General features: G+C 46.7%; 1 protein-coding gene across 1 annotated transcript; it reads left to right on the forward strand.

Moving 5' to 3' along the window:
- Positions 1–18,912: 18,912 nt before the first annotated feature.
- Positions 18,913–21,649, forward strand: LOC119113032 (uncharacterized protein CG3556-like). Its single transcript, XM_037237350.1, has 4 exons — positions 18,913–19,115; positions 19,642–19,828; positions 20,250–20,404; positions 21,210–21,649. Exons 1-4 carry the CDS (start codon positions 19,055–19,057, stop codon positions 21,287–21,289), a joined length of 483 nt encoding a protein of 160 aa, XP_037093245.1. The 5' UTR covers positions 18,913–19,054; the 3' UTR covers positions 21,290–21,649.
- The last annotated feature ends 4,604 nt before the right edge of the window (positions 21,650–26,253 follow it).

Consider the following 26,253-nt stretch of genomic DNA (forward strand, 5'->3'; position numbering starts at 1 on the left):
ATCGTTCGATGTGATGTGGCAACAGGGTGTTTGACGAAGCCAGACATACATGAAATGATTTTTAGGCAACAAACCAATTGAATTTAGAATTACAACAAATTTTATTGACCTTACACCAGGTATTAAGGTCATACCAAGGTCAAAATTAGCCTCCTTTTTACTAATATAGATAAGACAGTAGTCATGACCTTATTCCTCATAAAAAACAGGAAAATGGAGATATAGATGTGCTGCTATTTCGGCAACGTGCCTTTATCAAAACGAATAGCAGAACCATTCTTGGTCACATTGACCTTTACAAGGTCAAGGTGACCGACCACTCACGAGATTTCTCCTTGTTTGCCGTTGAAATAAACGTCAGGGGTTACGCAAGAAGGAATGGTCCTGTCCCTGTCATTCTCAAATTCGAAACGAGCACCAGAAACTATCGCATCGCATATCGCAGAAACTCGCAAACACACTTAACAACTCACGTGAACTTTTTTTTGCTCGAGAGGTTGGCTCATGAGGTAGTTTCTGGTGCCCGTTTCGAATTGGATGATGACAGGCACCGCAACAGACAGACATGCAGCACAGGTCTTTTCAAGGGTAAGAGTACGTCACTGACATAAAATAACCCGGGTAAACTTTTGTTTTTAGGAACATCCCGCTTACCGTATACCCTGACGCTTATTTCAATGACAAAATAAAAGCAGCCTCGTGGATATTTGGCAACCTTGACCATATAAAGATCAAAAAGATCACTGATCGTAATTGAGCACCACACACCCTTTGCTTAGAACAGGTATCTGTCTTCACGGCCGTTGCGTAAAGAGGTCTTGAGGGCACTTAAGACACCAACCCGAATTTGGGCTTGTATGACCTTATTTGATCCCAAAGTCATGGCCTAGGGACCTCAAAATTTGACACATGTGATTTTACACAGAGGTCAACAAACCCGGTGAACTTGTCTTTAGCTATCTTAAATTTAGACATGTGTGGGTTAAATTGCCCCCTCCCACCCGAGCGAGAGATATTCAACCGGCCACCCTGGCGCGTGTTAACAATGGGTGCAACCGCCGTCGCCTCCTTATTGGTTGCACATTCGGAAATCTTCCTCTCATCGGCCTGGCCGTTGATTGAAACGTTTCACCACTTTCAAGTGAGCCGTATCTGAACCGGAAAGACCGAAACGATCGGTGACAGCTATGGTGGTAATCTCACCAAATGCTTGCAAACTTTCCTCTTTTTGGGTGGCAAACATGGTGCAATGATACGGACTGGTGTTGGAATATGTGACCAGCCATATCCATTTTAACCCTGTGTACGGCTTGGAGACATACTAAAAAAACGTTCTGAGTGTCACTTTACAGGAAAGAAGGGCTTACAACTATTTGAAAATTAGGTTTGAAACGACGCGTAATGGCATCCCTTCAAACCGCAAATACCCGAGGACATCCACATGATGTTTTTTCCTTGAAATTGTCAGACTTCGTCTCGACTGGGTTCTAACGCAATTATACCCAACACCCAATCAATAAGTAACACCCAATCCTTGGTCGGTGTACTTGGGGACGGCTTCTCAACAAAGAAGGGGATTGACGACCTGGAAACACTGGATTGTGCATGATGCATATATATATATATATATATATATATATATATATATATATATATGCATGTATGTATGCATGTATATACATGTATACACATGCATCTATATATACATGTCAAGGTATGCAATGCCGTTATACATCTCTAGGCATGAGCGAGCAAGAAGATAAGCGATTGTTGCAGCCACGGGCGGCATTTCTGTTTGTCTGCGCGCCCCTCCGGCAATACGCTTAGGCTCACATTCATCTTAGCTGACGACGCGATTAGATTGCCGCAGGCCGTTTGGACGGTCTCATATCAGAGCCGCGATCGGCGAGAATGTTTGCTTTTGATGGGGCGTCTCCCTGCGGCATGTGTCGGTCTGAGAAGACTCGGTCTGCGGCATGTGTCGGTCTGAGAAGACTCGGTCTGCATCATGTGTCGGTCTGAGAAGACTCGGTCTGCAGCATGTGCCGGTCTGAGAAGACTCGGTCTGCAGCATGTGTCGGTCTGAGAAGACTCGGTCTGCGGCATGTGTCGGTCTGAGAAGACTCGGTCGCGGCATGTGTCGGTCTGAGAAGACTCGGTCTGCGGCATGTGTCGGTCTGAGAAGACTCGGTCTGCAGCATGTGTCGGTCTGAGAAGACTCGGTCTGCAGCATGTGTCGGTCTGAGAAGACTCGGTCTGCAGCATGTGTCGGTCTGAGAAGACTCGGTCTGCGGCATGTGTCGGTCTGAGAAGACTCGGTCTGCAGCATGTGTCGGTCTGAGAAGACTCGGTCTGCGGCATGTGTCGGTCTGAGAAGACTCGGTCTGCAGCATGTGTCGGTCTGAGAAGACTCGGTCTGCGGCATGTGTCGGTCTGAGAAGACTCGGTCTGCGGCATATGTCGGTCTGAGAAGACTCGGTCTGCGGCATGTGTCGGTCTGCAAAGACTCGGTCTGCGGCATGTGTCGGTCTGAGAAGACTCGGTCTGCGGCATGTGTCGGTCTGAGAAGACTCGGTCTGCGGCATGGTAACAAGGTCCCTCAGCAACCCTCCCCTCACGCTGGTGATGAGCTGCAGTTGCAGCATTTGCCTACTCAGCCAGTCAGGGCCTGTATACAGAAGTATCCAACACAGTAGATCATAGCTCGCCGATTAGATCAGAAACAGATGTGCGCTTGACCTCTGTTGATTATTAGCTAAGCTCAAACACTCGGGCGCGAGGGATTATCAGCATGAATCAATCGCTGGGTCCGGGTATTTTCTTGTGACGCAAAGAGCCTGTGCCTTGGTGACCACGCGTCAGAACCTCGAGTAAACATATGACTGAGTCACGACAGGCTCGCATGCCTGGTCTGGCTGCCGCTGAGGTCGGGCTGCCAGTGGACACGCTGATTTACCCGCCACAACAGCCAGAAAGGCACCTTACGCATGCGTAAATCTTTGCATATTTTTGTTGGGTATGAAGCAGAGCAAGACGTTGCAGTTGCGCAAATCTAGAAGCGGTCGCCCGCCGCCCGCCCGCCAGCGATAGCGCCTGTGTCTGACCTGGTAGCAATAATACTTATCGACGAATTGGAATGGCATGAACGCGACCTGTTTCCTATGCCTGCAATACGTACATACGTAAAAAGTCTGCTAGGAGGTTGGAAAGATGACTGCTATCATGAAAAATGCAGGTTATATCACTAAGCAAAAGTCAATGCACATTGCGCTGCTGCTCTGAGAAAATCGCATTTTGTGCAGCATTTGTTCTTTTTTTTGTACACATGTCTAGAGTTCCTTGCACCTTATTTTTTAGTAATGCCTTCGCCGCTGTCACGATAGTAGTGAATTTGCGCCACTTTTTCCTTTCATTGTTCGTCTAAATATGTCCGTTTTGTTTTGCAGTCATGAGAACGTCGCATCTCGGAACCACACGAATGACGTCAAGACTGTTTAAAAACAATATAGCGGTGACTAAAACCAAACATATATTTATTACCTAATTACGAGTTATCAAACAAAACACATCTCCGGATCCTGACTAGGTACAAGTTCCAAAACCTGGTGAGACCGAAGCGCGTTAAGAGGGCTCACGAGGATCGCTGTGATTGGGACTGACCAGTCCTAATTACGTGGCATGCGCGTTTTTGAGCATGTTTCCAGAGCCTCAAAGCTCAACGGATGTGCAGTTATCTTCAAAGGTGGCAACAAACAAGTTTATGCATTCGAGCTCATTTTCAACTGAGTCCTCATGCATTTCACGACCAGTAGAATTGTGCGTGCGATGAGGAGCGCTCGGGATGTGCGTATCTATTAAGGATGGCTGTTACCAGCAGTGCACAAACGAACACTTGGAGACCTCTAGCGCGCCTGACCTGTTCTCTGAAATGGCAGTTCTCCGACTTGTTTATCTAGTGTTGTCATTCGAACACGTACGGGCGTCTCATATCGGGCACCCGTGATAGGGACGCTATCTACCATTTTTTGTGTGGCGAGTCGATGGCTATGATGCAATTCAGTCTGTGTGTTTGGGTTACCGTTTTAAACATGAACCTATTGGGGCCTGCTGGGGTTCTACTGGGGTCTCTTCGCAGGGTGTTCTCAAGTGCATCACGTGCGCGTCAAAAGCAGGCGACGTCAGAAGAGAACAAAATGTTTTTGTTGTGAAAAGGGAACACAATGCACATCATCGTGCACCCTTTTATAACGCACCAGCAACTGCAGAGTTCATATGAGGCTTCAAGGGTCATATGACGAAACCGGTACTTGAACCCGTGCCCCAAGTGGGACGGCATGCGTCAACCTTTTAGTCCTTACGTCCCCCCCCCCCCCGCACATAAGAAAACGTGTCACCTAGGTAAGGCATGTATTGCGACCAGCAAGCCGCCTCGGATCTCCATCCAAACATCCTTGGATATGCATTGCGCAAAAAGTGAGACCAGTAATATGCACTTGAGGGTGCTAAAATGAGGTCCAAGGCCACTTACTACGCCAGGGTCTTAAAAAACCGGCACATGAAGCAGACACACTTGTTATCCGAAATGGATAAACGGATCTCCTAAAAACCGTCCCCAACCGATTTCATGAAATGAGGCGAGTCATGGGGTGGCAATATCGAAACTTGACAGAAGTTGGACCACCTCAAAAACATGAAGGGAAAATTTCACATGCAAAAGCAGGCAGCTCACATTTCAAAATCCACCGCACAGATCGCCGTGAAACCTTCACCATTGGATGCGCCATACGTGATTCCTTGATATTGCAGTTGAAAATGTGGTGACCGTAGGTCGAGTCAAAGGTCATCTAATTCCACAAATTTCAAATTTTTGCTTGCAGACAACTCAGTTCTTAGAATCTACTGAACCGATCTTTGCCAAACCTCCACCATACGTGATTCTCTCCAGCAATTAAAAATTTGGTGGCCCTAGGTCAGGTAATAAAGCATCAAATTTCACAAATCCTCAAAGCCTTGCTTGCAGTCAACACAGGCCTCAGGCCATACCACACCGATTGTTGCCAAACCTGTATCATTGGATGCACCATTCCCCTCTGAAGTTGAAAATTAAGTAATCCTAGGCGTGGTTAAAAGTCATTAAATTTCACAGGTTCCAAAATGCTTGCCTGCGGACAACTCATTCAGAGCTGATGGCTCCGATGTTGTCCAAGCCTTCGCCATTCGATGGGACATGGCCAGAAATTGCGATGCAGATCATGAGACCACACGCTGTTGTTTTCTTTTTTGTACAAGTGCCCAAGCTCGCGGGGATCTTTATTTTTTATAGCTACGGTCGTCGAAATTACACCAATAACATTTATACATATTCCGTGCGCAAATGCAAGGGCATCGTCTCCATTTTTGGCGAGTAAGGATACACAAGGCACTGTACAAGGCATATTCAATTTTGGCACATTTGGGACGGGCCGTAATCGTCGAACCACGCAAACGCCGGCGCACAGCAATGACGGTGAGGCTAAAGTCTCTCGTTGACCAAACGAGAGACTCTTTTTCGTCATTTTTGCCACCTTTTTCTTCCGGGACTTGTACCTCGGTGACGGGTTCTACACAGAGTGCAGAAAACGAGTCCCCAAGAGAGATTCTGAGGTCAAGGATCTGTCACAGCAGGACACTGACCAAACCGTTCGGTTTCGGTCCGGCCCGTCGATCCCGCTCTTACAGCCGGACACGTCAGATTTACATCATTCGTCACAGCCGGGGCCCAGGCTCAGTTTGATTCGGCAGACTTCTCAACAACTTGGAGCTATCAGCCAACGAAAGGTTAACAAACGTAATAACGACAGAACGGTATAAGCGCGTCACACACTGACAAGCCGCTGGCCGCCACAGCCACGGCAGCGACACCAAGGCTATAGAAACAATACGGTCGAACGCTCCGATCCCCATAAATGTAGGGCCTATGGCTTTGGAAAAGCCGCGAATTCGGACAACATGCTCATCCCTTGATTGGTCAGAAGATTTCCATGTCATAACAGAACTAAACCCCGGTTGCCATAGCAATAAACCCCAGATTCCGCACTGTGGCAGTATTTTCAAGGACTGGTTCTGGTCGGTGTTGCGCTATATTCCAGGATCTTGAGCTGAAAAAGAGGCGATTGTAAGCGTGTATACACATGTAACCTACGATGGTATATTGGCAAGCGCCAATTACGCGTAAATGTTGATGTTCAGGACGGATGGTTTTCATGTATTGGGCTAATCTTTTTTTGACGGCCAATCTGACGCGGCAAGACAAATCACCGTGACGTCAACAACATCTGCATATGAAACAAGGAGCATGACGTAAAGTGGTCAGGAAACAGGGACGGGCTGGAAAATGAGTGAAATGTTATGCTTCTAACATCGGTCAACGTGCGCTGATATATGTTTCAGTGAAGCACTGAGGCAAAAGCAAATGATCGTTTGCAATATCGACGCCAGGTGTATGGGCCCAGTACGGGAGTGAAGGTGTGTAACTGCGTGATATGCAAACATGCCAATGCAATTTAAGTTCATGCGCTTGTTCACAAATTTGCTGGTGCATGCAAAAGGCCATAAACTGTAATTGTTGTATTCACCATGCAACGCTCTCTTGAAGTTAAACTAAGTTGAGAACGTTGGTATCTGAAAAATTGCGACACATGTAGGTCAAATAAAGAACAGTTTTCTTCTCTTTTGCCTGGTATCCATCTTATGCTGGCGGTGTGCCAATTTTTTCCAAATTTTGAGAAGTCCTGGCCCATGCCAGGCTGCTATAAGACTAAAGGCACCAAATGTTGCACTACGTTTACGATATTTGCACGGTACTAAAACGCAAGACAAATTGTAAAAGTGGCAATATTTGGAATAAGTGCAAAAGCTTTGTTTTGCGTGGTGTATTTCTCCTCAGAATCAGAGCCCACGAGCAGGAATTATTTAATCGGATGTCGGTTAATACTAAATCTGCCTAACATGCTGACAAACATGATGGTATATGGCAACTTAAAATATCACGTTTGACATTGCCATTGAATTCGTACTCGCATCCACCCTTACAGATCCAATACCAACAGACATGTGCCTGACTTTCAATATTGGTTTCTGGTAGCTACTTCCGCTCATCAAAACGAGGACGAGGAGGACGAGGACCGAGAAGGAAAACGAGACGTTGCGGCTCTGGGATTGTAACACCGTTAACGAGTGGGATGACACCCATCTGCAGGCACAAAGCCAGGCGAGTCCTCGGATAGGAACATCCCACCCCGGGTCACACAGGCTGTTACTCGCGCCCGAAGACCAGCTCTGTCGATTTGTGATCTTCGGTATGTTGAAAATGATATCACACTACCAAGATAGCTTAAGTGGCGCTCAGTCGTACTTCCTATTCTACCATATCCTATGACATCTAAAACCCAACTAAAATGATGCCTGACACCAGGCAGCAAGCAGATCACTGACGCAGTAATATTTCCGGGCTAGGTCCACTAAGGGACCTTCACGCTGGCCCGCGGCCGCCCGCCTGGCGATGCGGTGTCAAAGTGCACCCGAGCAGGCGAGGAAGCGGGCGGCGGCTGGCCGGCGGGTAGATAATTGTCAAGTCCAACAGCGGACCTCCCGAGGGACTTGGAGCCCAATCTGATGCAAACGTAGTACGTGGGTGTGGCAATAAGGACAGCTGCGAAGACCGTTTCATCGCTTCCCGTGACCATTCTCACGCATTAGGAGACGCCATTCCGGATGGACTGCTCCAAGTCCAGTATGGGATCTCCCTTCAGTTAAAGCGTCAGACCGGCCAAGAAACCGCAAACATAGTAGGTGTGCACGCGTATGACACGTGGAGAAATGTCTCAACCATTCTATTGCATTGGGGATTAAAGGTGGTTGGCCTAGTAGAGAGAATACGGCCATTTCAAGTAAGTATAAAAAAGACCAGAACCCTAGCCTAACCTAACCAAACCTAACCTAACCTAACCTAACCTAACCATACCTAACCTAGCCTGACGTAGCCTAACTTTTACCTAAGCGATTTTCAAATGTGAGCAATTTGAAAAAAAATAAAACATTGACCACTTTCAAAGGGGATTGGCACCCGCAGTATAGAACGGATTGTGTTTTTTACAGGTCACATTGTTCGCCGTAGCTTTTTCTATAGGATACGTGAGTTTCAGACCCTTAGGTGACCTGGGAGAGGACAGGTGAATTTTTAAGCGAAGTGTGAGTTTTATCCTCGTCGGTCCCAGGAGAGGATAAAAGTTAGGTTAAATAAGTATTTCGCGGCTTTTCCAAATCCATAGGCCCTACATTTATGGGGATCGGGGCGTTCGACCGTATTGTTTCTATAGCCTTGGTGTCGCTGCCGTGGCCGTGGTGACCAGCAGCTTGTCAAAGTGTGTGGCGCGTCTCCTTCTATTCCTTATCAAAACGCGCCACTCCGAAGTGTGTTCGTGTCTCGGGTTCCGAGATTTGTCAGAAAACGTGTAAATCCGTGGACGAGAGCAAAACTCATCTAGCCACTAGCCACGAGCGTGTGCCACGTGATACGTGCGACCGTAGCATTTTGCAGTTGCAGATGTTTTCGTGTTATTCCCGGACTGCTCTGATCTGCCGTTGTCGGGATATCGGTGCGAGCTGGCATAATCGGTCGGAGGCAGTTCGTTCCATGTAAACAACGTGAGGAATGGTACTGACCGATTCCGGTCGGTTCGTCCTATTTCACCACATTTCCGGCGCACAAGCGACATATCGAAAACGCGTTTATTTAACCTAGGTTAGACTTTGGCATCACAGCATCACTCTGGGGCGCGGGGATGTCTGCATTTTGTTTGGGTCTGTCCTTGGTTTTAGTTGTGCTGCTATTGGCTGATCATCCTAGAGAGCTAGAATCGCTTTTGAACTATGATGGGAGTGAAAAATTCCATCGCAAAAAGACCGCGCGGGAGTGAAAAAATCAAGTCACAAAAGATGACGCTTATGAGCTCGTGACTGATGCTTCGACCAACAAAGACATCTATTTCAAGTCGCCATGGACGTAATATCATAAACCTGACAACACTGTTTCGTTTTTTAACACCTTAGGCCCTTAAAGTGAAACAGAATACATTCAAGCATAGTAATTTCAGGACAGTGTAATGAGCAAAAAAAAATATCAACACCAATAATTTGATGCTGCACTTTGCACTTCTCTTCCACAGCACTTCTAACGCGAGACAAAGCAAAGGAATTCGATAACAAAATAACAACAGAAAATCCAACAAGCATAAACACTCAAACAAAAACAAAACTTGGACTCCTACACATCAGCCCATCACCAAGTCAAATACAATAGACATACCTCTGACTTCTGTCAAGATGGGGTCAGGGAAAACAAACATTTTTCTTACAAAATGTCAATGCTTATTCCCATGAAAGTAGCCTAACTATGCCTAACCTAAAGAGGCCTTACTTCACCTCATCCTGTCTAACCTGTTTGTATCACAGCAGCAGTTGTGAGCTGCTGGTTCTTGCACAATTCCTATTGCCTTTTGTCATGTACTTAACCAACTTAAGCTAACTTAGAGCAGCCCATATGTTGAACATCATCTCAACTCGCCTATCTCTTGACAGCAGCACTTGTGATAAAAGCATGATAGAGCTCATTTTTGGCTGGTTTCAACTTGCATTTTTTATTCAGTTCATTTGAGTATGCTTGTTGACATCAGGCAAAGTTGACAACACACAAATCAAAACACTTTAAATCACTTTTAACAACTTATTTTGATTGTCATGGTTAACCTATGTCAAGGGCAATAATGGGCATGCTCCACAAAACAATCGCTATTCTCCAAAAGAAACATAACTTTTAGATGACCATGCCAGTGTTGCTGCTTGCCTTTTCAGCTGCAGAAAAGGCGTACATTTAGGTTTGTTGATTCATATTTAATGACAAAGTTTGAGATGTTGGCTTCACATTTTGAATGGGAGGGTCTGACTATTTGCTACGTGCTTATATGTAACTCATATTATAATTGCTATGCAGCTTAGAGTATCCCTGTGTTAAAAATATAGTGCATATATGCAGTACAATCATTTGCCAGTCAGCAAAGCATGACAACTGTACAAGGCATCTGCTTAGAGCAGCCATGAGAAACCGCTACAAGAAATTTGGGGCAAAAAATCCAGAATATGGAAACAAATAAGCCCATTGCATGCCCTGTAGCATCAAAATATGTCTTATGACAAAAGTCGATGGACTAAAACAGAAAATGGCTAACTCTGGTTACCAATCATGTGTTGAAAGCAAGCAAGGTAAGCAATTACTTGGTCCACAGGAGACTAACTGGCCTCTTCCTGCTCCCCCGAAACAAAAAGCCAATACCTTTCGCATGGTCTGCTGGCAGTCACCCCACTCCCCCCCCCCCCCCCCCCCCAAATATAAATATCAATCATGCCCAACACCCTACGAGGTTAAAATGCGAAACAAGTAAAAGGTGTGCATGATAAAATCTCCAGAGGGCAGAATTTCGCCATCAAGTTCTTCTGTATTAGCTGTGTCAGGTCTGTCCCAAAGCTCTGTATGGCAGCATTAGGAAAGCCTTGTCAGGTAGCCTGGTGAGTTAGACACTCGAATGGCTGAGATGTATCATTATTGAGCACCGCCATGAACCAACAAAACGGTTAACTGAGGGTTTAACAAGGCAAAAATGACTGTAAAAATAAGTTCCGTAGTTCACATTGTCTCCTTCATTCCCTGTGAATTGTTCACTCTTGGGTGCATATCAAACATGTTTGGGCGGCTGGCGAATTAATCCTATTTATGTATGAAATACGTGCAAGTTTGTGGTTGGAAGATCTTGCAAAGAAATTGGTCAACATTTCAAGCAACAGATGGTACCTCTAAAGGCAATCGAAAAGAAGGGAAGATTAAGGTGATGTCCCACTCGCATGATACCAAGAAAAACGAAAGAAGTTAAATAAATATAAAGACTGATACTTTTCTGGCAAAATTTTGTAATCAACTGATTTGACTTAAAATCTGTTAACATGAGTGCTCAAATAATGATATTAATCTTGCAAATTTCAATTAGAAGACATTTCTTGAATTGTTCACTCCTACATTTCGGAAGTGATGCAATTTAGTGGTCAAGTTTCCTCGGGAAAAATACATAAGTGGAGTAAAATTATCTGCCAGGCATTGCTGGTGTTTGCACCAGGCTCTGCTTTCGTAGTGTGGTGGTGAGACAAAAAAAGCAGGGGATGCGTGAAAACCTTGCCTTTGGCACACAGCTGGCAAGTTTTGAAGCTCTGTGCCGAGTGTAAGGTTTCAAGGTGATTTGCTACAGGACATCAGCACTCTGGTCATTGTTCCACCGTCCGTGTGCCTCACATAAGCTGCACTACATTTTGAAAAGAATACATGCAGCGGCTGTTTACGATAGGTCGAAACATGTTGAGAAACTGTGGGAGACTTAAACGTTCTCAGGGCATTGAAATTAAAAGGATGAAATAGCTTACAAACAGGATCACGCTGAAATAGTTGGTCAGACACCAAGTCAGCCATGATAAAGTCAGTCGTCTCTGTAGATTGCACATAATTTTGGGAGGACGCACATTACCTTCTTCCAAAGAAATCAGCCGATTTTCAAAGGATAATTGGACTGCTCTTTCTCGGCAGGACGACGTGATACACCATCTGGGTGGTTTGCCACCCTGAGGGCGGAGGCCAGCCCCCACAGAGCCGACGCCAGGACCGTCCAGGAAGGCCGCCGAGATGCCAGCCCTTCCGCCCTTCACGGAGAACCCAAGGGACCGAGTCGATGACGACAGCGATGGCGATGACTTTGGGGATCCCCGTCACGTCAGACCGTTTAACCCGTCGGCGTCCGCGGTGGTCCGCAGCGTCCCCCACCGCCCGTTGGTAACCCGACGGCCGGTGCGCACAACACTATGTCAGATCTCTTAGGCAAGATGCAGAAGTCCATCCTTCAAGATCTGGACGATCACCTTAAGCATGACCCGACATGGGCCAAGGCGCTGTCTGCATTCATGGCTGACTGGTGCGCCGCACAGTCCGCAGGACTACGTCATGTCATGTCGGAACATGTCATGTCAAGTTGGGACATGGAACGGCAAGTTGGGTAGTTAAACAGATAACACACCATTGAATGTTCTCGTGCAGACTGTTTTCTCTCAGTTCAGTGTTATGATCACTGCATGTTGATCAGATGCCTTGTGGAAATATCCCGGCCTCTCGGTAAATGCCTATAGCTACAAGCTTAGGCCTAGTGGCGCTTTACTATCTGAGGCTTTTCTAGTCTTTCCAAATACAGAGTTTGAGGTGATGGCACGCATTTAAGTCTAGATGTGCTTGGGGAAGTGTGCAAGATATCTGGTGTGTGCATGTATTGAAGAATAGAGGTGGTGCGCACTGGAACCTGCAATGTCTGTCTTCGGACACCCAGCCGCTCCCTGCATGCCTGTACTGGGTGCCGGCCCGCCTCGGGCTGCTGCTGTGAGTAGGGCTGGAAAGGAGTCCGATTTAACGTTGCGTAGTCTTCGTCTTCGTTGTGGCCATGGAAGCGGGGGTGGCTTGATACGATGATGTGTGACGATGGTGTGTTGTATTTGATGGTTCTACATTGACGATATGTTCGCCTGCGGACGGGAAACTGTACGCTGTGCTTGGTGCAGTCTCCTTTTTGGCTGCATAAATCACTTGGACAGCTTGTGAATGCTGCTTTGTTGTGTCTGGTTATGCCAGTACAATAGCACAGCAGACGGGGTTCCAAGAAATGATAGGAGGTGCCAGTTGACGTAGCGCGAGACCTATCGGCTCCAACTCGGATCCCGTGCATTGGGTTTTCTCGTGGAGTCATCCGGGGTTCCGGTTCTGCCTCGTTATTTATACAAGTTACGACACGGAATAAACTAGCAATGTAGGCACCTGTATAATTGACATACTTAAAGTGCCGTTGCTTTCAGAACGGATATCCAGGAACGTGTGCGATGACTACTAATTTTTAGTGGTTATAGGTTCCCATCAGAGCTCTAGTTTTGCCAAATTTGTTGAGGAAAGCATTGAGCGCAGGATTGACCAGTCTGGGGTAGGGTAAACATCATGAGGCTTGAATGTACTAAATGAACGCGACTGAGTCTAGATCTGGGTATTAATGCCCGTTACCTCCATTGTTACATTACATGTCCATCCTCTCCTTATGTGGGTACCTTAGGTACATTTATACGAGTACATTTCGGTTCCCATGCCTTTATGCTTTCCTTTGGTATCTGAGGACCGAGTGGCAAAAGGAGTTCAGAAATTGGAAATGAGATCGAAGATATTGCATCGTCCAGAATTATTAAAGGAGGCCTGCATTCCGTGGGATGTTCATCAGCATGACGTGCTATTTTGTAGGGATCCAAGTCCTTGCGGCAGAGTAAGGTGGAAATGGAAGAAAGAGAAGGGAGCGGGGCGTAAGATCGTTCGCTCAGCTACGATTTGTCCGCGACCCGAGAAGTCGAGGCCCTCAGCGAAATGCGATTTTAAGGCCCTGGCCCGCGTGGCGATCGTATGACCATTGGATGGCTCTGTTGACGTCCAAACCACTTACAAAAAAGAATGCATGGCGATAATAGAAAGAAGCAAACGCAAAATAATTGGGCAAGTTTATTTGCATTTCCATCGCTATCATTTGATGCATGCTTGATAATGTAGGTTTTAGTGACCTCGGCTTTCCTTCTCCAAAACCTTGTTTCTCGTTGATTTTGAAAGCTAGTTGTTGAGCTACAGCAAATATAAATGCATATGCAAAATGATATGAATATATTCTTCGTCACCGCTGGTATTTGGTAAGATAAAACATTTTGCCAGAACATCAATAGCTGAGCCATTTCGGTCAGCACTATCTTTAACACCGCTGACAACGGTTGCTAGGATACGCATGTACGAAAAAATATATGCGGGCGGGACACCGGACAGCGCTGTTCCGGCGCGGCGTAAAAAGCCGCCACGCAGCCCATTAATCCAAGCTCATCTGGGAGCAAACCATTGGGAAAACATTATCAACAAAAGGTGTTAGAGAGCGAGAATGAATTGGTCAGCACACGAATGTAGTTTTGACGGTAGCGGTTTGTGTTCGGCGCCGATTTTTAAACCTCGACCGTTTGCAAGTCGTATTGCAATTTGCAGCGCAACGATACGTTGCACAAACTCGCGATGCACGCTGAAAGTGTAGCAGCCACTTCAGTTAAGAATGTTGGGAAACCAAAATTAACGCCTGTATGCGCACTGGATGATGAGGTGTGACACAAAACGTAAAAATCCGTCAACAATAGTCAATTTTATTTTCACACCACGTGTGCACGTGCCACGTGCAACGTGGCGCCACAAGCTTACATCATTCCGATAGTCCATTCCATTGCTATCTGGCTGTGCAAGTTTCATGTTGCTGCGACCCCTGGCTATTGAGACATAACTCCGGTAAACGAAGCGTGTCGGCCGTCAGCCGGTTGCCGCGAAATTGGCGTCGCCCGTGTTAAGCCTATGGAGATTTGTACGCCCTTTTCGCTGACTACGCGCTCATTTTAGCGAAATACGGAATTTTGGTGTGACTCAGACGCCCTCTGCCAGCAGGCCTTGCTCGTGCGAAAATTTCATCACGGAAATCCCTTACCGTTTAGCTTGCAGGTGATCCGCATGAAGTAGCGGACACACATACACACTTGACTCCTGAGGGCATTATCATGAGGTGACATGAGGCTTTTATCCCGCGAACGCTGCGTCCTGAGGGGTAGCAGCGCCACTCACGTGGTTTGCATGTGTTGTTATCACTAGGACTTAAAGCTATTGATTGGATTCCTTGGCCTGCCAAATGCCACTTAAAGGGACCTCCTGAGTTAAGCTGTGTGGGATGTTCATAAGGCATGTTGCATGATGCGGGTATATGAGAATTGTCCGCGCGTAGGATAGTGTGCGATCATTTTGTATTTACGCTATCAATGCGCAAGCAGAGGACATTTTACATTCGGTTTATTAATGCAGATTTAGCCAGTGGGTAAGCACAGAACGCTGTGTTTAAACTGAACTCGCTCTGTCAATTGATGAGGTTTTGACCAAATTGTCAGAAGCCGTAGTTCACACAGTTCACAGACATCACTTAATGACCCAGCACCAGGGTAAATTTTTTGACGGCCTTCAAAACGACCGGCAGAAAACGAAGCTTTGGTATTTCTAGTCTTTTAAAACGGTACACTTTCGTCATTCATAACGAAGTTCAGCAATCTCGCTGGGATGCACCGTAATGCACGCTGCATCCCTTCGTGGTATACTGACCAGAACCTGAGCAGATTAAACATGAAAGTTATTGTGCGCTGTCAGACACCATGAAATACCACAATTTTCGGTCGATACGTTTCTACAGTACCTTGTACCGGAAAGGAAATTGTCGTTTCAAATGTGGAAAAGTGTGTTCCTTTTCAGCTGCATCAGCTGCACAGTACAAGAACAGGTGCAAGTATTTAAGCATTTTCTTTTATGAGGAAGACTTTGCCGTGAAGTGCGATTGGCATTACGCTGCCATATCCCATGGGAAGAATGCTTGCGACAGAATTGGGGACCTTGGAAGAGGTTGCTACCAGTGTCAACCTGTGGCGCCCCATTCTGATCATATTCGCTCTGCTGGGAAGTTATGTCAGGTCTTTGAGGGCTAGGCTAATGTGCAGACCGTAGGTCTCTTGATACCAAAATGAGAAGTAGTTCGGCTAGAGGATTAGCTTAATGTCAGCTTGGCCACAGCCAAGGCTATCAAAGGGACACTGAAGGTTCACAGAGTAGCTCAAGTACGTGTGCGGACTGTGCTGGATGGTTTTTACATCATTTTGACATAATATTTATACGGTTTTCTTTCATCGTAGTGAACAAATCGCCGCCGAACGTAGCTCTTCAACCACACAACACAAAAATGTTAGAGGCTGCAACTCCAAAACTGCTCAACTGCGAGGTCTGAAAACGTCACAAGGCGTTTTCAGCGCCACATACAGCCCCTGTGACCCGTTTCTATCAAATTCCGAGAAATGAGGGTGTAGAATTGACCCCTCAACCATTTGATTTGCCGTTGAATGCCCTGGTAACCGCCATCGCTTTTCGACCGCAGTCTATCAAAAAACTGTATGCAACTCAGCCCGGTGTCCCACCGGGCTGAGTTGCGGCGAGGCTCAGCCCGGCCGTCCCGGGTCCACCGGACGGCGCGCCCGCGTCCTGCGCTCCCTGCAGTGCAGCGCGGCTCGAGTTGCAGGCCCGCTCTGTTGGAGCGGGATGCGTCAACCACCCAGCCACTAGGTCACGCTCTGCAGACGGGATTTTCCCAGCCGCTGTTTGCGCTGTGCTGTCGGGTAAACCGCGAAGTTGCACAACGAGTGGAAGCAGCCGGCCCGCGCGATAAGACGGCGCGCAAAAACGTGCGGTGCGCAGTGGGCAGCACTGGTAAAAAGAATGCAGGCTGGGAAGAGTTCTTGTCAAGCGCACGTTGGCCGTTCTCACGAAGGCCACACCACAGACACATTAAAATCCCTGCCCTGATAAAGATGGGCGTCGATGTGACCTCCCATCCTAAGATTTTCTGAGGATACCTCTCCGTCATATCATAGAATGGCGCCCAAAAATTTCTAGCCTATGGGGAATCCATTGCAAATGTTTTTTACGCCAAAGAACTTTGAGAAAACGTGACGGTTGACAGCCGACAGCTGTCAGAACGTGAACGCATCAAACGCGACAGCTGACTTTATGACAGCCGCGTCTAGTGACTAGACTCTTGTTACCGACAAGCTGCTTCCGCTCCCTTCCTTCTGCGGGAACAGAGAGAGGCCAGTGTTTTGCTCACATCTTGATCTCGTAGACCCGCAGACACACATAATAAATATATCAATAGAATGTTTGCGCCACGTCCGTGTGGTGTCTGGACAAAAATTTGATTCGTAGTTTTCCAATTGTTTTTTGTCGATTTCATTTGACGACTTCTGTATTGGCGACACACAAAAGTCGACGAACCAAAAAGTTAAATCGGTTTAATGACAAGCTAAAAGACGGCAGCATGAAAGAAGTGCGACATGCCAAAATTGCGTGAGGCTCAATGACGAACTGCAAAACAAAATGACGAGATACCACGAAGTCAACCGACCAAAATGGGGAACTGCAAAACGGTGATACGTAAAAAAGACAACATGCCAACTTGGCGAAAAGCTAAACGGTGAGCTGCTTATGGAAAATGTTCCACATTTGAAGATGTTGGGCCAAACTTCAGATGTGACGGAAAGCTTCTCCCATGTTACCATTCACCAGCACCAACACCGAATTCAAAGGTGACTCTTTTGTATTTCGTCATTTAGCCCTTCACCAATATCACAATGATGTTTAACTGAGTCGTTATTTTTCAACTCGCCATTTATCCGTTCGCCAACTTTGCATGCCGCCATTTTGAAGTGCGCCATTTAGCTTCTCGCCACTTTGTCAAGTTAACTTTCTTGTATTTCGCCTTTTTGCAATTTGCCATTTAGCTGTTTCGACTTTTTGCCCCGCCAACTGTTTTACACGTCGGCATTCCGCAGTCACCATTCAGCAGCCGACAAAAGGCATTCGCCATATGGGATTTTTCAATTTTTGTTCTGGAATCCCTCCCCTTTATCAGGGTTATTTCACCTATCTACATCCTTAAGCGGTATTGACTAAGAAAGCAAGCATATAAGGGTTGACCAAAAAATAATTTACAAGCATTGACTAAAAAATTGGGATATGAGTGTTTATTAAAGATAGAATATCATTTTTGATCAAAATAGTTAACATACGTCTCGAGTAAAATATCATCATGGAAATGTAAAGACAAGATAATCGAGAATACACGACATTATTTTGTACCATGCGATACGGTCTGTGGCCAGTTATAAACTGAGTTTTGAGCGGGAAGCTTTGACTTGCCTCACCCCCCCCCCCCCCCTTCACGACATTCTGGACAAAAAAAATGGCCTTCCCATGCAAAAAGGCCTGAAAAGAATCCGGGCTAGACGAGAGCGACTTCTACAACTGGCATCACTAATTCTGTCCCTACGGTATATGTACCATGGTCGCGTTGCCAGCAATACCTTGCTGTGCCACTACAGGCCCACGTACTCGTGTCGTACTTTCCTCCTGGGAATCTTACACCTGTATCCGTGTCGCACGGTTTTTCCCACAGCCGTGCCTACCAGCTGGTTGGTCTCTAAGCCATCGGGACATAGGCAGAGCTGTTGCGTCGCACAGCCTTCTGGGTAAACTGTTGCGTCGCGCTGCCCTCTGGGTAACCCGTCGCGTCGCAATGCCCTGTGCGACGCGACATGCCGACCCGTCGCGTCCCACTGCCCTCTAGGTTTCCGGTCCTTGTGGTCGCTGCGGTTGGTGCAGTCATCAATTGCTTAATCATCGGCATGCGCGTCATCGGAAGGGTTTCTGCTATAGGCGTTTCTTTGGCCGCCAAAAAAGATGCAGAAAATCTCCCAAGCAAGTCTAGCTGATAATTATTTATGCAACTGACATTGTGCAGTCCGTACAGTCTCCGAGTCTGTACTGTGTTAAGCGCGACACACCGCGTCGCGGCTTCGTCTTCGGTCACTGTGGTTGTTTTGGAGCGACCGCAGCTTCGTCTGCGGTCACTGCGGTTGCTTTGGAGCGACTGCAGCAACCCCAAAGTGTGACGCAGTACGTAACGTGACGTCATTGCAAAGTCATGACGTCATGCCACTAAATGGCATCACACAAACGCTCGACGCCGGTTGGTGTGACCGCCACGAGCGCAGTGGCTGCGCGTGCCGTGACTGGCTGTGGAGTCAGACCCTGCGGCCGCGTCGTACTGCGCATTGGCTCCGCACCGCCGCGGGGGCGCGGGTGTACCGGAGGACCGCGTCATATGATTAGATTTCGTCCGAAGCAGTTGCAGTATAAAGGCCGAGCAGACGTGACGCAGTCCATTGGAGAGGCCGGCTTCGTCTGGTTAGCTGTCTAGTCATCCGTGTTCCTTTGTTCACCGCGTTTCAGGCAACGATGAAGTATCTGTGGGCTTTCGGCATCGCCGTCGTCCTGGCGATGCCGGCGCTAGGACAAAGTGAGTACTCTAGGCGGTGAGAGCAATCTTCCGCAGCTTGGGAGCTCACTCTGACCTGTTACAGAGCAGGCAGGTGAGGTTGTCCGCAGGTCTGCGATACCGACTGCCACCGGCAGGGCAGCACGTACGAGGTTTTCTGAGGTCACCGATCTCGACTGTGGTCGGCGCCGCGGGAGGGGGGAGATTATCTGTGGTCAGTGTAAGCGGCTGTCACGAACAGCGCGGGGTAGGCATGGTCCCACGGGGTCACCAACACCGGCTCTAACCAACAGGACTGGGCGGGTCACAACCTCGGAAATCGCCGACTCCAAAACTGTCAGGTGATGTATTATTTGAACTTGACCACTAAATCAAACTCAGGGCCGCACGATTTCATCGCTTTCGCCCATGAACGCACACCGACGTTACAGGTGACGGTCACCGCACACCGACGTTACAGGTGACGGGCAGCGTGCACCGACGTTACAGGTGACGGTCACCGCACACCGACGTTGCAGGTGCCGGTCACCGCACACCGACGTTACAGGTGACGGGCAGAGTGCACCGACGGCACCGGAGGTGGACGAGCAGTCACACAGGCCGGTCCACTTCACCTACTGGCTGTGGGTTGGGACCGAGGTGAACGAGACGTTCAACCTGTCGCTGACGGTGCCGCCGCACACCAGCATGTTTAAATGCATGAAGCTGGCGGCCAGACGAGACAGCCATTACGAGTGAGTGAACTTCCACCCCGTGCCTTAGTTCACAATCAGAATGGTGAGGTGCGCACGACATTATATAGGTCGAAAGGATTTTGTGCGCAAAACATATTGACGAGCAGTCACGGCTTATTTTACATTGCTTAGTTATCTATTCTAGTAACTGCGGGGGCTGGCTTTTGCTGTCGAATTTCCCTGGTGCCTCTGTTCGGGGGTGTGATCACGCAAAACAGAGCAAGGAGCTGAGCAGGGTAAAACGGCTAAACCTACCCCTAAAATAAGTAAAAACAGGGCTGTTTCTGTGTAGGAAACATGTGAAAACCAAGACATTCACCAAGACGGAGGTTGTTCTCTGGGACGTCGATGTGGCACGTCAAATGAAGCCATGTCATATTCATATACCGAACTGATGCAACGCCCTGCCCTGTTTCGGCAGGTTCACGAAAGTGGACTTCTCGTTCGGCCATTACATTGATAGCATTGGTGGCTACCACGAGCAGAAGGACAACAGCATCTTTTGGATGCTGTACAGGCTGCCTTCCCCGCCCGACAGGAACAACAAACCAGACGACAGCGCCCTGACCCCAAAAGGTGCGTAGCGCATCTCCGCCGGACAGCGAACACGCAGATTTTGACACACGGAGAGAGCATCGTTTTGGGATCGATCCTGCTCAGCCAGATGCTGCGTGTTTTGTGTCTTTTTTGTATTGTTTGTTTTGCACGGGGCGGAAATCCGACAGTGGCCGCCAACGGTCGCATGTTTCACCAGGTGCCGTAAGATTTGACGTCCTCGGCTACCAAGGTTGTATGCTGTCTTCGAGCTGCGAGCTTATCTGGCTTCGAGTTGCTCGCCAATCGTGCTCCTGGTTTGGTTCACTTGAGCCATATCACGAGGTTCAAGATTAAACGAGCTTCTCAGAATGCTGCATGCCGACTGCCAATGACGCAGTACGAACGTTGACCCCGATAAGTCTGTTTTCGGCGTGTTGGGAAGGGGTTCACATGTCACTGCAGGCATGACAGTTGCTATGATTTGATGCAAGAGGAACGGACACAGAAGGTATCCCAAGCTACCTGGCGGGCCGCCTTACGGGAAAATAGTCATAAAACCCATCGAGCCTGTAAAAGATGGAATATCAACTGATGTGTTGTTAGCATTAATGGCTCGCAATAGATCAGTCTCGAAAGCGGGAGTTGGCAGCGACCAACGCGAAAGTTCTTGAAGGAACGCCTTGTTTTGCAATCTTATTTGACATTGGTCTCTTTTTAGTGGGCTGAAATTTAAAGGCCTTGTAGCTTTCCGGAATGGTTTTCTGAAGAGGGATTGAAATGACCTCCTCCTTTCCACAATCAAACACAACAACGCTTACGGAACTAACACATGTATCTATTCCAGGCGTTGACGGTGTCTTTCCGAGAAACGGAGACCACATCTTGTTCTGGTACAAAGAGGTGGACCTGAGCACCCACCAGTGAATGGTATGGGGGGCGTTGTGGACGCCGCTCCCGGTCAAACGCGTGCTGCCATTGTTATCAGGAGAAGAAGGCCCCGAGGCTCACGGCGCCTGCGGTTCTAAACGTTCGGACTGTATCCGATTATGTCATGATCAACACAGCGTTGATATAGACTTGATTTAGAGCTGATACAGGTGGATGCAGTTTTATACGCACTTGACACGGGCAGAGCAGTATCGTGCTCCGTGGCGTGCGTCAGGTCAGAGGTGCTCGCCAGGGCTCGTTGTACTCGTTGTGACGGGCCTTTGTAAAGCATCGATGTGAGCCAATGCGATTAAATATATGATCTATTTCGCCTGGGCTGTTGTGCATGGTGGCATTTGAATGACTCCGTACAGCGGTTGCATTTTGACATTTGTTCAACGACACGTTGACTTCGCACACGCTACAAAGGTATGCCCTTTGACATACCTCTCGGAGTGAACTTTGCGCTTGCACGGCAGTAACTGCCTAGACAACTCGGTTGGCGCTTTGTGCACCAGAGCAAAGAACCTTGCAGGGTTTGTGGGTTAGCAAGACATTATAAAATTAGGGAAATATTACACTAGCATGGTATATACATGCATATATAGGTCTGTATATATATATATATATATATACATATATATATATATATATATATATATATATATATATATACATATATATATATATATATACATATATATATACATATATATATACATATATATATGCATATATATACATATATATATATACACATATATATACACATATATATACATATATATATATATACACATATATATATATATATATATATATATATATATATATATATATATATATATATATACATATACATGTTGGTGTGTTACTTAATATTCAACACAAATTGTACGGCAAATTTCAATCTTGAACAAAAAAATCGCGCCCTACAAGTACAACCTCTTGAGATGCATTACCATGAATCCCCGTCAAGATCCTGTTTTGTAGGGAGCTCGGGGTGAAATGCGGTGTTATAGCCGAAAACATGCGCGGAAATTATCAGAAAACCCCCAATTCATAGTCCCGCGGACTGTGCAAGCGTGGGATCACACTTATTTGACATGAGAGTGTGAATCATTCGCTTGAAATAGGTGTGGTTAATGGTGGTGCGTGCCAATACAGTACTGACATCCTTAACAGTTCTTGGCAGGTTTCGGTAAGAGATTCTTGACACCGTATGGCAGTTTTCACAGCATATCGTGCTTTTATATTAATAATCTGCCATAAAAGCTAGCGAGCATTACGTTGAGTATGTCAAACAGCCCACCAAAGTTTCCGTTACGACCAGTACCAAGACAAAAAATCCGCAAGCAAGTCATTTACTAATCCGTCACCCAACACAGCGACCGCGATGAGAATGGACGGCTGGCGTCAGCTTTCGTGTGTTTCGAGGTATTCTTTAAGTCTGGATGCCAGATGCTGCCAGATAAAGCTGCCGTCACAAAACGGTTCCATGAGTCCATCAAACGATGACGTAATGTGGCGCATTTTTAGAATCTTTGAAATTTTGCTACTTAGGGTCGTTTTTGAACCTTGAAAGCTTATCAATAATTACAAGTAAGGTTTCCCCATCATGTGTGATGTTTATCTCAATATCTTCAAATGTGGAACATTCCCTTTAATCTCATCATCGATGCAGTCAGGACGGGCATTGCAAATTAACAAGCGAACTACTGAACTTGCAATGAATTATTGTCCGGAATTTGTCATAGCGCGTGGTCTTGACCCGGTACAGTAGTTTGCCATACGATGTTCTGCTTACGATATGCTGCCATGTCAGCCTGCATCCAGCTCCCAAGCTTGTGGCGCGAGGAACCTCGCTGCCATGGGATTCGTTGATGAGGCGGTGGGGGTGCGGAGTAAGGGTGTAGGCTCCTGTAGACTGCTTGCAGAAAATACCCGTCCCAAAAAGAGGTATTTTCTGCAAGGTATTTTCTTCAATATCTTTAAATCTGAAGATATTGAAGAAAACATCAGACATGATGAAACAAGCCGACTTGTAATTTTTGATATACGTTTTAGGTGGAAAACTGCTCTAGACAGCACAATTCTCTGTTTAGTAAGTATGCTCCTCAATGCGTCATGGTTGGATTACATCATCATGCCCTGTACAACATTGATTGAGAGCCAAGTGACCGCCGTTGTATCTGGAAATTGTGCTCACGAGCGCCTGATATGAGCGTCTTGACCGCTATATTTTTATTGGCCGTAGGTGCCACAAAGTTTATGGAATGACAGCATTTTAATAACGTTTTTATTACATCATGAATGCGAATGTGACTTTGAAATACTCTCCCCGATATACCTTTCCCCATCTTCGCGGGCGTATAGCTTAGGAATTAGAGGGGCTTAGGTCTTAAGAAGGGCAGGACTGTGAACCGCACCGAAAGGTCTACAACATGACTATTCCAATTCAAATCCCCATAGAAATGTGGTTGGCTCCCTTTAAGTGGCTTCTCGAGCATGGAACGAAATGGGTCTGATGCTAGATGGGTAGGCCATTTGAAACCGCATCCGTGTGTTGAAGGCTCACAGCTCGATTCACCCTGCCGTCAGCGGTTCTACAAAAAAAGTACGTATGGAACAAATTATGCATGAACATCGTACGCAATTGTTCGTAAGCAAATATCTGCAACGTATAAATTTTGCATGGCAAAAGTACGAACATAAAAGCTCGCACGCAAAAGCTCGTAAGCAAATGTTGGCATCAAGGCATCAAGCGCGTATGTAAACTTCGTTTTGGCAAAAGTTCGCTGGGACAACAGGAGGTACTGGAAAAGTTCGTACGCGTTAAGTACGTACGCAATTGTTAGTGAACAACTGAACTTGCGCAAACATTCGAAGCGGATAAGCTTAGTTTGCCAAAAATGCGTGCCCTATGATTTGTGAGCGGAGTAGACGCATGAGTGGGAGACCGTGCGCGCACTTCACTTGCCGATTATGATCAACCTTAGACCTGTGGCGCTAAATGGCGAAAAGAGACTTCGTGGCATTGGAGGATACTTGTTTGAGGAGTGCTCCAGGACAGACCGACCACCAGAGTACCAAATCATGCGCTGGCAGCTCTTAAATATCGCTGAAATTTGGCTTCCGGGATTCGAAGTGTGAATTACAGTGAGTAATTTTTAGCTATATCCGGTGTGCGGTTTAAAATGATGCTCTCGCGCAGTGACACGGCCCTAATCAGAAGGGATGCATGCCAGCGGCCCCAGGTGGTGCACCATTCTCTCTGGAGTCCGATTAACTTTATGTAAGCAATCGTGCACCGAGTGTCACTGGCGAGTCTGCCTGCCGTATCCCACAGCGTGGCTAACCCGTCGCGTCCGTCGGCTGCCGTCAGTGGCGCGCTCATGGGCGTCAGACGGAGTCGCCGAGAGAGACATCATCACGGTGAAGGGTAATGGGGGGGGGGGGGAGCACAACAAATTCGTCGGGTTATCTGCCGTGGACATTTCTTGTATTCTAAATCTCCAGTCCCCTTCATCTCAATAGCGCAATTGAGTCGCGTTCTCTGGTCTTCTCAGAGCGTAGAGTTCATGTCATGAAGAGTTGAATGAGGCATAATACTTGATCTGACCTGTACAATTGTCACTGTCCACCCCATCTCCTACTCACTGCTCTCCCCAGATCAACGAGATGTGGTGGCTCCCACACTGGCTATTCATTCCGCACCAGACACCAAGAATGAATATCTGTATTTCAACGCTTATTACACATTTTCGCGGATGTTTTGTGTACGTGCTATAGTCAGACGAGCCTTATCTCTGATGAGCATATTTATACAAGCTTTGTGATGTCGAAGTACCACTCTTTACTCACGTTGTTGTGTGGAAAACAAACATTATCCACGGCAACATTGGCGCTTGAACATTTCTGTACAAGCCTTTGCTTACGACCGTTTTCCATGCGAATCTTAGTAAGTACACACATTTTCGCAAAAACTTTTCCGTAACGAATATTTTATTATGCGATATTTGTCCATACGTACTTTTGTCATTGCGAACCTTAGACGTTAAAAACTTTATACCCTGCGTACTTTATTCTGACGAACTTACGAACGGACTTCTGCCCCTGCATACGCAGGGGTAGTGCCAACGGGGAGAGGGATGTGTCCTCCTGTCGTCAGATAAAAGGGACAGTCTCCCTTTTCCAGCAGCCTTCGTGCAGAAAAAGTTTTTGTGCACACCTTTTTAGTAAAGGTTACCTATTCCCAATGTTTACCATAATAAAGTTCCCCTACATCGCGTCGATAGAGTTACATTCCTTCAAATACAAATTAGTGCGATACCATTGGGACTCCAACATACCGTTCGGGGATTTGTCCCTACACTGGCCGTGCACATTCAATCTGGGGGGATCCAAAGTCTAATAAAAAATATGGCAGCTACGGCGCACATTTCACGACCAACCAAATGGTTCTCTTGGTAAAATGCCTTTTTCAGGTCAACGGCTTTCTAAATTTTGAACATATATATGCACAAAAAATGCATAGAACTGAAACTTGAACAATTGTATTTCATTGTGCAGGATCGAGAGCGTGCGCCGTAGCACTCCTTTTCGAGCTATCAGGCAAAGCGTAGAACCATGCATGCGACGCGATGTCCAGGCGTGAGATCGAATCCCATTGCCGCCAACTCTTTTCAGCAGTGTTGAGATGAAACACAGAGTTAACGCGGTCACTAGCTGGCGATATAAATATTCAGTGCAACGATCTTCTGATAGCATATATATATATATATATATATATATATATATATATATATATATATATATATATATATATAATATAGCATAACGTGTATAGGCTGAAGACGCAGCCGCTGTGCTGTTAAACGTGTTGCGAGGTATTATAAGAAATACACATAATATATATTGATATCCATAACTATACTTAACAGGCGTCCTATAGCCAGTGG

This window comes from Pollicipes pollicipes, unplaced genomic scaffold (genome assembly GCF_011947565.3).
Source record: "Pollicipes pollicipes isolate AB1234 unplaced genomic scaffold, Ppol_2.1 Scaffold_7261;HRSCAF=8764_pilon_pilon_pilon, whole genome shotgun sequence".
In the NCBI taxonomy this organism is placed as follows: domain Eukaryota; kingdom Metazoa; phylum Arthropoda; class Thecostraca; order Pollicipedomorpha; family Pollicipedidae; genus Pollicipes; species Pollicipes pollicipes.

What these genes read in the sequence shown, in the direction of transcription:
- LOC119113032 (XM_037237350.1), top strand. Translation starts at nt 19,055, where the DNA reads ATGAAGTATCTGTGGGCTTTCGGCATCGCCGTCGTCCTGGCGATGCCG. An exon ending in AGACGAGACAGCCATTACGA is followed by an intron (nt 19,829 to 20,249) that starts GTGAGTGAACTT and finishes CTGTTTCGGCAG; the next exon opens with GTTCACGAAAGTGGACTTCT. An exon ending in CAGCGCCCTGACCCCAAAAG is followed by an intron (nt 20,405 to 21,209) that starts GTGCGTAGCGCA and finishes TATCTATTCCAG; the next exon opens with GCGTTGACGGTGTCTTTCCG.